This window comes from Rutidosis leptorrhynchoides, chromosome 3 (genome assembly GCF_046630445.1).
Source record: "Rutidosis leptorrhynchoides isolate AG116_Rl617_1_P2 chromosome 3, CSIRO_AGI_Rlap_v1, whole genome shotgun sequence".
Lineage (NCBI taxonomy): Eukaryota > Viridiplantae > Streptophyta > Magnoliopsida > Asterales > Asteraceae > Rutidosis > Rutidosis leptorrhynchoides.
The window spans coordinates 65961697-65975996 of NC_092335.1; the positions used below are offsets into that span (position 1 = coordinate 65961697).

The following is a 14300-nucleotide window of genomic DNA, read 5'->3' on the forward strand; positions in this document are numbered from 1 at the left end:
CGTTGCGTTTGTGAGATTATTTCGATTTGATCGGCGATGTCGGAAAAATTTAACTCTTGGCGAGCGAGAAGATAATGCCCGTTAAAAATTTGGGTAGATTTTGTTTAAGTTTTTTTTATAAAATAATTTCCTTATACTTTTTACCCCTGGAAAATTTACAAATTTAAAATACTTTTGGGGTGTTTTGCAATTTTGTTGGGTGATGTCGTTTTGATATTGTTGGCACGAGTTTTAGTATATAGGATAAATTCTTCATTTAAAAAAAAAAGAAATAGATTGTGTTAATCATTATAGTATTAAATGGGAGATCCTCACATATTATTTTTTATTTATTTACACTTTTATTTCATAAACTCACAATTATATGCCCACGTTAATTAAGAGAGTTGAAATTATATTATTAGTCTAAGTATAATTAAGAGTATTATACATAGATTAAAAAGTGGTATGTGAGAGAATACGTCACATATTAAATACATAATAAATTTAATAAAAATTGATTATTTAATCAAATACATTAAATTAATAAACCCTCGACGAAAAATAAATTTACACAATTTAATTACTTTATCACGTTTGTAACAAAACGTTCATTGCATGAGTCTCAACTGAGTTAACTGGCAAGCACTAATCACTGGCTACTTATTAAAATCTTAAAGACAAAAAAACAAAAACAGTATTAGCTGGAAACCGCTATCAAAATTATTGATTTTGATTTCTAAACCGATGTAGAAAAAGAAACCCTGCGACGGCGAGCAACACGACGCCTGCGAGTCCGAAAACTAAGCTGGATACAATCAACACTTTCCGCACGTGATCGGCACGGCTCGGGTGCAAGGTGTTCCACGTTGTATCACTGTAGTTTCTAGCCTCCGGTAGAGGCTGTGCGGTCGACGACACTCCGTTGCCGAAGAATGATGACATTTCCGGTGACTTTGCTTTGGCTGTTTCCGGCGCCTCTGCGTTGTTATTTAGTCCGTGTTCTGATGGTCGGAGTTCTTTAGCAGCTATTGATAGTGTGGTAATTGAAATTACGATTATCTGTAAGTAGAGCGCCATTAGTAAGTACCAACGCCGCTGGTAGTTCATCGCAATTTTTTTTCCAGTTTTATCGTCAAGTTGCTTTTAAGTTTCTCAGAAGGCTGTTTACCTAATACGGAGTACAATTTAATATGGCTACTTTTTAAGCAAAAAAATATAATTTTAGTGGAAAGCAGAAAGAATGGAACTGTTTCTCGTTAGAGAACTTTTAATACGGAGCATTTCTTTTGACAAAATGACATGGGGTCCCTGTGTATGTTCGAAATAACAATTGGCGTTCAAAAGAATTTTTTCGATTTAGAGGGTCACTGTGGTATGCACTTGTTTCATGGGAGGTCCAATTCGCTAACTGGTGTCATCTTTTCCGTTAAATTACATCATGTGCAATGCAAATGATGGTATTTTTATCAATTTAATTCCCTCATATCCATTTGACCCACCCACCTTCATCTCTTTTTCTTCAATTTCAAAACTCCAAATTTTAATCTCCTTTTTCCAAGTTTATTTTCACTTTAATATATCTGATACATAAACTAATATTGAGAAGATACATATATTAATTTACGATGAAGATGTATAAAATACGTAAAAAATAATAATTAAAACCCATATTTACCTTCAAAATATCAAAATAGAGAAATAAAACAAAAATGAAAACCCATATATACTTTTCTTTCTCTAATCATTTCATCACCTCCACCATTTCTTCACATATGAAGATCTGCCATTAAAACTGTAACATCCCGCATTTTTTCGTTAATTCATTTTAACGCCCGTCTTTTTTTTTAAAATAATCTTTCGTCATCTATATTCGTACCTTCCGTTAACTAACGTTCTTAACATTTCCGTTATTGGATTGTAACATCTCCCGTTTACTCTCGCGTATTTAAAATAATTCGTTTGGTTAATTCCCGCACCCGGCTCCAAACTTGAGGGACTAATCTTGTCACATGGAGGAACTTGGTTAACTAGTCACCCACCAACACCACTCATTCATTAATCACCTCCTCATCTCATTACTTCCATCTTTTTCTCTCAAACCCCAACATCAAAGATTTATCATCTATTTCGAATCTAGGAAGCTCACAACAAATCCGACTACATATTTGCAATCTTTGCATCATCCTCTTCAATTTGGTACCAATTTCATAGCTTGGGGTAAGCTTTTCAAAATCTCTAATTTTCGTAAATTAGACCTTTAGACTTGAAATGGTGTTAATTAGTGTCTATGGCTCATTGTGATGTCGTGTATGTAATTTGTATGCTCGATCTTGTTATTTGGTGTAACTAGCATGAACACTTGAAATGGGTGTGTTTAATCTTGAGTTTTGGATGATTAAATGTTGTTATTATGTTAAAGTTCATGTGTTAATCGTGTTACTAGCATCGTTAGCTTCGTTTTGGTATGATGGATGACATGAAAACCTTACATTAACATGATTGATTTTGTGATTTTTGGTTAGGGTTTGATAGATCTTAAAACGAACTTTTGATGCATTAAATGCTTTGCAATGTTATTTGTAAGTGTTTAGTTGTATTGTATGCGTAATTAGCTACGAAACGACATATTGTATGTGTAAATTGAGTTCCCGAATCATGAAATGCGGTTTACGAACTTGAAACTTGAATGATGAACTTTTAACGATCATTCGACTAGGTTTTTGTTATTGTAAATGATTAACTTGATTGATTATATGTGTTTAGTTGTATTCCTTGTCAAAATACCTTTTCAACGATATAAGATACGTGTCTTAAGTGTTTTCGGTTCATAAATTGCGTTTTATTGAAGTTTGGCTCGACAATTAGGAAATTCTCAGCATTCAGCAACCCATGTGTTTTGGACGCCTTCCCATCCCTTTGACGCCGTCCCACCCTTCACTGCTGGACGCCGTCCAAATGATCTATCAGGGGCTGTCCAAAATTGTCATTTTTCGTTTAATTCTAACTATGCTACGCACCTCCGATTAACATGAAACTTGGCCAACATGCTCACATATGATTATATAACTTAGAAAAATTGTCGGATACCCAACCCGACCCCGTTGACTTTGACTTTGACCAATTTGACTTTTAGTCAAACTTAACCAAAAACTTATGCAATCGTTCTAATCCTCTTTTATACTTGATTCTTGCATGAAACTTGACAACTTGATTCACATGCTATATAATCGAGTCGTAACGAGCCATAGGACTAATTGAACACATTTCGACCGACCTTGTGTCGTAATCGGTAATTGATATAACTTATTTGTTTAGGTAAAGGCTAAGCAACTTTCATTTGCACACGTTATATTACAAGTACTTTGGCATGTAACTACGGTGAGATCATAGTCCCACCTTTTCAACAACTTTTACTCTTTAAACTATGGGATGAGAAACATATACGTATCATACTTTTATGCTTTGAACACAAGTACGAAAACAACATTCCACGCGAGTTAGAACAAAAAGCCTCAATTCAATTATCATTAGTTACACTTGTAGGGTGTAAACGTGAACTTATGTTATGTAATCACATGGGCTTGACGAGCCCTCATTCGGACGGTTCGCTACCGTTAGCGGATGAAATATATTTTTGGGTATAGTGTAGGTTCTAACACTAATTCAATGGGGTTCGTATACAGTTAAGTCTTGATAATAATAATAATAATAATAATAATAATAATAATAATAATAATAATAATAATAATAATAATAATAATAATAATAATAATAATAATAATAATAATCGTCATAATCATCATCATAATAATAATAATAATAATAATAATAATAATAATAATAATAATAATAATAATAATAATAATAATAATAATAATAATAATAATAATAATAATAATAATAATAATAATAATAATAATTGTAATTTAACATTTACAAACATCTAAACTCTCTGTAATTTCATCTCTCTTGATTCATACATATTTACAACATACAACGAGGATATATATATAGACCCGAGATACAAGACCTGACTGCCCAATAAATGCACCAACTCAGCTAACTACATTAATTGCACCGTTTCAACTAACTACATTAATTGCACCGACTACCTACTAACATTAAATGTGTATACGTATGTATTATGTATTGTAACACTCCCCCTCAAGCTGGAGCATAGATATTGATCATGCCCAGCTTGTTACAAAACTGATAGATGCAATTTCTAGGTAATGCTTTGGTGAATAAGTCAGCCAACTGTTCATTACTTTTGATATGATGTGTTTGAATAGTTCCTTCTTCTAACTTTTCTCGAGTAAAATGACACTCAACTTCAATATGTTTGGTCCTTTCATGGAAGACGGGGTTGCTTGCAATATGAATGGCTGCTTTGTTATCACACCACAAATTCATTGGTTCGGACTGATCAAAACCAATCTCGCTAAGAAGGTTACGAACCCAAATAAGTTCACAAGTTGTCTGGGCCATGGCTCGATACTCGAATTCCGCACTTGAACGAGATACCACATTTTGTTTCTTACTTTTCCAAGATACAAGATTTCCTCCAACGAAGACACAATAACCAGTTGTAGACCGTTTAGTTGCAGGATCACCATTATAATCAGCATCAGAAAATTCCTCGATAGTGTGATGGCCATGATTCTGGTATAAAAGACCGCGACCGGGTGTACCTTTTAAGTACTTTAATATGTGAGCGACAGCATCCCAATGTGAGGTTCTCGGAGATGACAAGAACTGACTAACAACACTCACCGGGAAAGCAATATCAGGACTGGTGAGTGTAAGATAATTTAGCTTGCCGACAATCCTTCTATATTTTTCTGGGTTCATAAGAAGTTCTCATTCGTCAGGTTTTAACTTTATACTAGGTATCATTGGTGTTTCACAAGTTTTTGCGTTAATCATCCCAGAATCACTGAGCACATCAAGACAATACTTTCTCTGAGATAAGAAAATACCTCTTTTATTTCGAGAGACTTCAATACCGAGAAAATATTTCAAAGGACCAAGGTCCTTCGTTTGAAATTGAGTACTTAAGAATGTTTTTAACCTGTGAATTCCTTCTTTATCACTTCCAGTAATTACAATGTCATCCACATAAACAACAAGCAAGATGCACCCAGAGTTTGATGAAGTGAAGAATACGGAGTGATCATATGCACTTCTTCTTAGGCCAAAGTTTCTAACTACCTCATTGAATTTTCCGAACCAGGCACGAGGAGATTGCTTCAAACCGTAAATTGCTTTTCGTAATTTGCATACTTTACCAGACTCTCCCTGAGCATCAAACCCAGGTGGTTGCTCCATATAGACTTCTTCTTGCAAATCTCCATGTAAAAATGCATTCTTCACATCAAGTTGGTGGAGTGTCCATTGATATGTAGCAGCTAAAGAAATGAATAATCTGATAGATGTGAGTTTAGCAACAGGAGAAAAGGTCTCAGAATAATTCACTCCATATGTTTGAGCATATCCCTTAGCAACTAAACGAGCTTTCAATAGTGCCAAAGAACCATCGGGATTAACCTTTACCGTGAAGACCCACTTACAACCAATTGCCTTTTTAGAAACAGGTAAGTTAACTAATGCCCAAGTGCCATTATGATCGAGTGCATTCATTTCCTCAATCATAGTGGCACGCCATCCAGAATGAGCCAAAGCTTCACCAACAGTTTTTGGAATGGAGACAGAGTCTAAAGTGGCAACAAAAGCACGAGAAGAGACGGACAATTTATCATAAGAGACAAAGGAAGCAATAGGATAAGTACACTTACGTTTACCTTTTCGAAGAGCAATCGGTATATCAGAATCAGAATCGGAAGATTGAGTATCATGAATATCACTAGAAACATTACTCGGTGACTCACCAGGAGGATCTACTGACGATACTGTGGCTCAGGAGCGGGAACTGATGTAGCACGGGGACGTCGACTGTATATATATTGAAAATGGTCAGTTTGTTCTGGTGGTGTGGGCTCTAGTATGGGATCTGGTGTGGGAACTGTCGTGGGATCTGGCGTGGGATCTGGTGTGGGTAATGTCATGCTATATCTCAATAAGTCATCACTCTCCTTATGATTGCGAGAAATTGTTGTGGGAAAGAATGGTAATTCTTCTTGAAATGTGACGTCTCTGGAAACAACATAGCGTTGGAGAGTTGGTGAAAAGCATCTATACCCTTTCTGAAGACGAGAGTATCCTAGAAAGACACAGTTAATAGATTTAGGATCTAATTTGGTTAGGTGAGGTTGGGTGTCTCGAACAAAACAAGTGCTACCAAATATCTTAGGCTCGATTTGAAACAAGGATTTTGTAGGAAATAAGATACTATATGGAATATTACCATTAAGAACTTCAGACGGCATGCGATTTATAAGAAAGCACGCAGTTGATACGGCTTCAGTCTAAAAAGGTTTTGGAACATTCATTTGAAATAATAGTGCTCGGGCCACCTCAAGAAGGTGTCCATTTTTCCGTTCCGCAACCCCATTTTGTGCTGGTGTATCAACACATGATGACTCATGCAGGATACCTTCTTGAAGCATATATGATTTAAATGACTCTGAGAGAAATTCTTTTGCGTTATCACTTCTCAGAGTTAGAACAGAAGTATGAAATTGTGTTTTTACTTCGGCAACAAAGGAACAAAAATGAGTAAACACTTCAGAGCGACTTTTCATTAAATAAAGCCATGTAACACGAGAGTAATCATCAATAAAAGTAACAAAATACTTAAAACCAGATTTTGATGTCACAGAACACGGACCCCAAACATCAGAATGTACTAATTCAAATGGAGACGCAGCCCGCTTATTGACTCTAGGACTTAAGTGAACTCGCTGATGCTTAGCGAACTGACAAGACTCACAATATAAAGAGGATAAACCGAAAAACTCGGAACATAGTTTCTTCAAATTCTGTAAAGAAGGATGACCTAACCGACAATGCATCATAAGAGGAGAGGATGACTTTGAGCATACTAATGACCGGGGAATTTTTGTTGTAGTTTCAAGTATGTAAAGTCCATCAGATACCCGTCCTTTACCAATAATCTGTTTCGTCGAGAGATCCTGAAAGATACAAGAGTCAGGAAACAGTAAGGCTACACAATTTAAGTCACGAGTAAGTTTGCTGACGGATAGCAAGTTAAATGAGAAATTGGGTAGACATAAAACGGATGATAAAGATATAGATGGAGTGAGGTTGATAGTGTCGGAACCAAGAACAGGGGAGGTAGTACCATTTGCAATTGTGACATAAGATGAGTGTGTATTGAAGTCAGAGTAAAGATGGTTATTACCTGTCATATGATCTGAGGCACCAGAATCAATGACCCATTTGGAGGCTGATGATAAGAGACACGTGTCATTACCTGTTTCGGCAAAAGCAACAGTTGAAGTAGTAGGTTTCATAGATTCTTTCAATCGTGTATATTCAGCATGCTCGTTGGCAGAGATAGTGACTGTGGGGGAAGATGCAGCATGTGCTGAGAGATTATTCCTCATATTTAGAGTTTGCAATATCGTTTAGTATGTCCAAGTTCATGACAATAAAAACACTCCACACCAGACTTAGTGGGTTCTTCCGTTATCCTATCAGTATGTCCTCCTCGATAACTTCCTCGATAGCCTCCACGAGACCTCCCTCCTCCTCTAAATCCTCCACGACTGATAAGAGCAGTGTTGTGCTCAGAAACTTGAGGTGTTTTAACATCCTCATGACGGAGGACACGAGAAAATGTTTCTTGAAGAGAGGGAATTGTAGACTCATTCAAAAACTGGGACTTAATAGCATCATGTTCTGGTCGTAAACCAGTTAGAAAGCTCATGACCGCTATTTGCTCACGTTGTGTCTGCATAGTCTTGATATCAGCACTCAAAGGCATCACAGAATTAAACTCCTCATATACCTTCTTAAATTCCATAACATAAGCCATTAGAGATCGATCGTGTTGTTCACCGCGATGAAAAGATTTGCACACATTAAATATTCTAGAGATATTGCTCTTTCCAGAATACAGAAAATCGAGATACTCCATAAGCTCTTTTACATACTTACAATGATTTACCAAAGAAGTAACCGAAGATTCAATGGAATTCATAATTTGAAGAAAGTGTCTCGCATCATTTTGTAGCCACAGACCCCGTGTATCATCTTTAGGAGGTTCGGAAGTAAGATGAGAATCTTTTCCCATGCTCCTAAGATATACACGGATTGTCTTGCTCCATTCAAAGAAGTTAGACCCATTAAGTTTATTGTCGGTCAAACGAGCTGCAACAGGAATAGTCTCGCTTAAATTACCATCTATTTTCTTTTCATCGCTCATATTTTTTTTTTTTTTATACAAAAAACTCTGAAATAAAATTAAATTAAAATATAGCTTAAAATAAATATTAAATAATATGAATAGATGTGCTTTATGCTTTGCTAGTGGATATAATAGAAGATATAAATAAATAAATATCTAACTCCACTTGCTAAGTGGATAAAATAGGATAGAGAACCAGAGTACCAGACAGGAGAGTACCAGACAGATTCACCAAAAGAAAAACACAGTCGACCCTTTTTTTTTTCTTCAGCGAGCAATCGGAATAATATTCCGGAAAGATGATCGGAATCAAGAGACAGAAAATCGGACTAGAAAATCGACGGTGAACAGTGATACACGCGCTCTCAAGCGTCGATGAACGGACGGGGTGCGACGGAGATAGGCGGCGCGTGGGGGTTCTGTGGTGGCCGGAATTCAAATTAAATTTCAGGGTTTGCTATTCGAGGACTTCTGAATCGATTGGCGGGGGTGGTGAGATCAGAAAATGACATTAAAGTGGCCAATTTTTATTGACAGTGACGATCGATGGCGATGACAGTGGTGATGGTGATGATAGTGGTGACTACAGACTCAAACGACAACAGGTACGCTCTGATACCATGTAATTTAACATTTACAAACATCTAAACTCTCTGTAATTTCATCTCTCTTGATTCATACATATTTACAACATATAACGAGGATATATATAGACCCGAGATACAAGACATGTGAAAGGACCCGTCCTAATCCACCTGGACGAAGTCATCAACATTTGGTCCCATTGCGATGATCGACTCCAAATAATGTCCTTAAAATGAGCAAATGCACAGCGGAAGACTTAATTTGTACCTGAGAATAAACATGCTTAAAAGTGTCAACCAAAAGGTTGGTGAGTTCATAGGTTTATCATAACAATCTTTTTAATATATTAATAGACCACAAGATTTCATAATCATAAACATAATACACTCGCAAGTGTATGTAAAGCATTCTAAGTGGTTGAGCACTTGGTAACCATACTTAACTATTAATCAACGTCGCATATTCCCTTTATTATGAAATCTCACTACACTGTACCAAGTGTAGCCTACAAAACGAAGTACTGTGCAACCGTTGAATACTGGTCGTCCAGTCCGGTTGAGGTTGTCAGGCCCGATAGATCTATCAACAGGATTCGCGTTTACAATACCCATGTAAATAGTAGTTACCAAGCTACAGGGAAGTATGCCAGTGGTACAACTCAACGTAGAATATATTTTTAAGTACTTGTGTCTATTTCGTAAACATTTATAAAAGCAGCGCATGTATTCTCAGCCCAAAATATATATTGCAAAAGCAATTAAAAAGGGAGCAAATGAAACTCACCATACTGTATTTTGTAGTAAAAATACATATGACTATATTGGACAAATGCAAGGTTGGCCTCGGATTCACAAACCTATATTCAATTATGTATATTAACACATGTAATGGTAATCGAACAATTTTATATTTTATTTAGTGATTTAATTACTATTTTAATAAATTATATGTTTTATCAATAAACAATTTAAATATTTCTATTCTATGTATTTTAACTAAATAATTAGTATTTATTATAAAACGTTAATGTAGATATGTTATATGTATTAACTATAGTGTTTATATAACTAAAAAAATAATTTGATAAAATAATATTAATAAAAAGTTGTATTATTTTATAATAATATTAGTAAATATACTTAATAATGATAATAATAATAATTATGATCCTAAAAATAATAATACCTATAATGATAGTAATATTAGTAGTAATGTTGATAACAACAATAATGATAGTTTTTTAATGATAATCATATTTATAATAATAATGAAAATGATAATTCTAATAGAAATACTTTTGTTAATAATAATAATTTTAAAAATGAATATTTTGATGATAATACTAATAATGATAATAATAATAATAATAATAATAATAATAATAATAATAATAATAATAATAATAATAATAATAATAATAATAATAATAATAATAATAATAATAATAATAATAATAATAATAATAATAATAATAATAATAATAATAATAATAATAATGAAGTGTATACCCTTAGAAAGTTTCTCTAAAAAAAATGCCCCAAGCGGGACTTGAACCCGCGACCTCTAGCTTCACAATTCCCCTTCCAAACCACTGATCTATCCGTGTTTATCTGTTTTAACTCGTACCATTAATTATTTACCATGTATGAATCTGTTTACCCTTTTCATTTAAAACCCTCATTTTCATTCCCAGATTTTATCATCATCATTTTCATTAATCATCATCAACATCTTCATTACTATCATATATCGCCATCACCGTCATCATCATCGTAAAATCATCATCTTATTTGTAATCTTCATCAATTATATTCATTCGTGTAATCAAATCATCTTCCACATCACGCACCATATAACATCATCATCATTCTTATATCATTATAACCCTAATCATTTTCTTATCTATAATCATAAGCCTAATTATATCATCACCTCTAAATCGTTACCAATATCATGAATACAGTGTATCATTATCATACCGTTATAGTAGCCTAACCAAAATAAATCATGGCCCAAAGATAAGCCCATTAATCGATGGTCTAGTTCTACATGGGGGTCCACCAATCCATCTGTTTAATCGGATATGTTTAAGAGGAAGAAGGGAATTTTCGGTATAATTAAAATAAATCAACACAAGCAAGTGGGGTTTCCTCCTTTATACTTGTCTACCACCTAAAAAAGGTTATATAACCACAATGAGTTTATTTGGCTAAATAGCATGTGGTAAAGTGGGTTTAGCTTTTTAGATGTCGGCCATAAAAAAATATATAGAACGCCAAGGTGACTCAATTCAAATATTCTCATGTTTCATTATTTAACACAAAGTACTACGCCTACAGCAGCATGTTTATGAAGGTTGAGTGGTGGATTTAAGTTGATTTTTATGGTATCATATCAAAGAGAAAGGAATAATTAGAAAGAAAGAAATGATGATAGTTATGGTGGTGTTTTGGTGGATTTCGGGTGATGGTCTGAAACAGAAAGAGATCAACGTAGCAGACAGGTTCTTATCGATTGTTATTCGAATATGAAAAGAAGAATTTAGGCAGCAGAGGTAAGTGATGGTTTGGTGACCGGTTAAAGATGAAGAAAAAAAACAACGAGGTGGTCGATGGTTTGATGATAACATATCGATTTAAGGGTGATCAAAGATTGTGGGTTGTTCGAATAGCTGAAATAATGACTGCAGTAACAATTGTGACGGCTAGTAGCTTAGCAACAACAACAAAAATATGATGAGTGCTCATGGGTGTGAGTGGTTGCAATACAGCAACATGGTGGCAAGTTGGTGATGGTGACATTCGAAAGAAACAGAAAAATGTAAGTAGCAGTAGCAGTCGTGATTTGAGGTGTTGTAGTGATGGAAACAGTTTAGTGATGATCGAGTATGGTGAGGATTGGGCTATCTTTGAACAGATAGAAACGGAAACAGGAGGTTGTAATTAGCATAAACAAGTGACGAATTATAGTTCGGTGTTGTGAAGTTCGAAGTTGAAAATAGAAAATAGAAAATAGAAAAACGTAACAGCGGTGGCAACAAGAGGAGGTGATTGGTGGAGGTTCTTGAAGGTGGAGGGTGAAGGTGGTTGTAGATGGTTGAACATAAAACTGAAGGTGGTGGCGGTTTGGTTCTATAAACAGAAACATAAACATGTATTAGATGGTGCTAGTTATGGTTTAATGGAGTCCGTTGGTGATGGACTTGTTTGAGTTTGAGGTTGTAGGTTTGATCGACAGAAATGGAAAAGAAGGAAAGGTGATGGGGGTTTATAACAGTTGAAGCAGAAACAATCGTGGCAGGAAATAGATAATAAAAGAGTGAGGAAGAGATAGAAGTGGATAGAGAGATAAGAAAGATGTGTTTGTCTAAGGACTATCAAGTGTGCACATGTGTATATATAATGCATTATTTACTCTTCAACTTTATATCAATCAATAAAACAACCTGTAAAGTAATTTATGAAAACGAAATATACCTCACTCTTATATCAATCAGTCCTCAATTTCAGGAAAGTGTTTGTGTATTATAATATTAATATTAATAATAAGTTAATAATATATATATAATAGTGAAATGTGTGGAAATACAATTGAGAGTCTATATTTTTGATCCTATCTGTCGAGAGTAGAACTAGTATAGATATTTATGCAATTATAATTGCACAAGTTTAAAGAAAAAGTTAATACTACTTTATTAATTACGTTCCGTGCATTTTATTTGTTAGCATCCTATCGACACTTTATGATGTATGCATGAGCGTTTAGGGTATGATCCAATAACAATGGAAGACTTTGCTTACCGTATCGAAATTACACTATCGTATCGAGAGTTTGGTTTAGAATTAGTCGAAATTTTCCGGGTCGTGACAGTACCTACCAGTTAAATAAATTTCGTCCCCGAAATTTGAGTGAGGTCGTCATGGCTATCAATAAGAATGTTTTCATGACAAATATGGGTTGATAATAGAGTTTTATCATCATGGAGTAATATAGATTAAATGATTTGATTATATGAAGCGTACGAGTGAAACTGACACAAAAGATTGAGATAGAGATTTAACTTTTGACATAATCACGGTGGATTTTCGGAATTCAAGGAATTTAATGAAATCTTTTAATCAGCAAGAAAATGTGATAGCACGATTTATTAGCAACTGTTGGAATTACAGAAGAACAAAAATATCAAGGAAATATTTTCGTGATATGCTTAGAGATTAAATAGAATGAAAGAGTCGTGTAACATGGCACATGATGAGGGTAAGATCTGTGAACCATCATCACATTCCATTAGAAATTTAACATGACTTACTTTAATATAACCACGTTGGCCCGGCGTCATTATATTATACTAACTCATGCTTCAATTCCCTATACTTCTCCAAAAATCATTCATAATTTGAACTCAAATTTTATAGAAGGATAGAAACTGAAACAGTTTCTTTTATGAGGTAACATAGATAGCACGAGAAGATAGAAAATTTCGAACGAAGATATTTATGAAGATATCTTCAGAAATATTGAAGATATTTATGACGATATTTTGAAATTTCTAGATCGAAGGATGATGAAGAAAATGTTTCCGCAAGGATTTAGAATAAGTAAGGAACAAGATATTTGCTAGAGATTTCGTCAGATACTGAATCGTCTGGATTCATTAAGTACATGTTTACTCTTTTTGATTTGTCCACCGTCTCCTTCATGGTTTACTCAATTCATTTTCCAGTACTCAATTTTCTATCGAGTGTTCCTGACACTTCCTTCTTTATCATCAACTTTTGGCCATTAAGACCATCTACAACATGCTGCTTCATCAGTATTTTCAAAGTTAACGAATCTGGGTCATCGGTTATCAAACCGAGCTGGTTTCCTGATAATTGTGTTTTTAGATGATTAAATACTAAAGGTAATATGGTGGAATATAAAAGGTTCCCCAGTAACAATAAAGAGTACGCATATTTATCAAGGTTATAATAAGGTTGTTTCGGATGAAAAGTCAAAGTTGACTTGCTGGAGCCGTGACAAAATTGGCTACTTTGAAAGGGATTACCAAATTATTTTTGGGTAATAATAACACTAAAGGAATTAGCACAGCTACGTGTTAAACGTTTACTCAGTTTCCGAGAGTTTTTCAGATGCATAACTATATGCATCAATCTTTTCTTCCGTAGATGAAGTGCGGCTGGTTCATCCTCTCGATCGAGGTGTTTTCAAGAATCATGAAAGATATGAACATGGATTGGAATCGCCAAGATTCAAATGAGGTTTAAGATGAAATCAAGTGGCAAACTTGAAGAATTATTTAGTTTCATATGTTATAATCAGTATTTTAATTCATTTTAATTGTCCAAGGTTAGCAGTCCAATAGTCCAATAGTCCAACAATTCATATATATTTTAATATATAA

At 34.5% G+C, this 14300-nt stretch overlaps 3 protein-coding genes across 3 annotated transcripts; all 3 read right to left on the minus strand.

The window, feature by feature from the left end:
* Positions 1–702: 702 nt before the first annotated feature.
* On the minus strand, positions 703–1059 carry LOC139900046 (uncharacterized). The gene has a single exon (XM_071882855.1). The coding sequence runs from the start codon at positions 1057–1059 to the stop codon at positions 703–705; it is 357 nt and encodes a 118-aa protein (XP_071738956.1).
* A 3087-nt stretch (positions 1060–4146) lies between these two features.
* Positions 4147–4833, minus strand: LOC139900047 (secreted RxLR effector protein 161-like). The gene has a single exon (XM_071882856.1). It carries the CDS (start codon positions 4831–4833, stop codon positions 4147–4149), a length of 687 nt encoding a protein of 228 aa, XP_071738957.1.
* A 2677-nt stretch (positions 4834–7510) lies between these two features.
* Positions 7511–8329, minus strand: LOC139900048 (uncharacterized). The gene has a single exon (XM_071882857.1). The coding sequence runs from the start codon at positions 8327–8329 to the stop codon at positions 7511–7513; it is 819 nt and encodes a 272-aa protein (XP_071738958.1).
* Between the last annotated feature and the right edge of the window lie 5971 nt (positions 8330–14300).

Bases quoted from the DNA above. Each gene is read 5' to 3' on its own strand.
- LOC139900046 (XM_071882855.1), bottom strand. From the start codon at position 1,059: ATGGCGCTCTACTTACAGATAATCGTAATTTCAATTACCACACTATCA.
- LOC139900047 (XM_071882856.1), bottom strand. From the start codon at position 4,833: ATGAACCCAGAAAAATATAGAAGGATTGTCGGCAAGCTAAATTATCTT.
- LOC139900048 (XM_071882857.1), bottom strand. From the start codon at position 8,329: ATGAGCGATGAAAAGAAAATAGATGGTAATTTAAGCGAGACTATTCCT.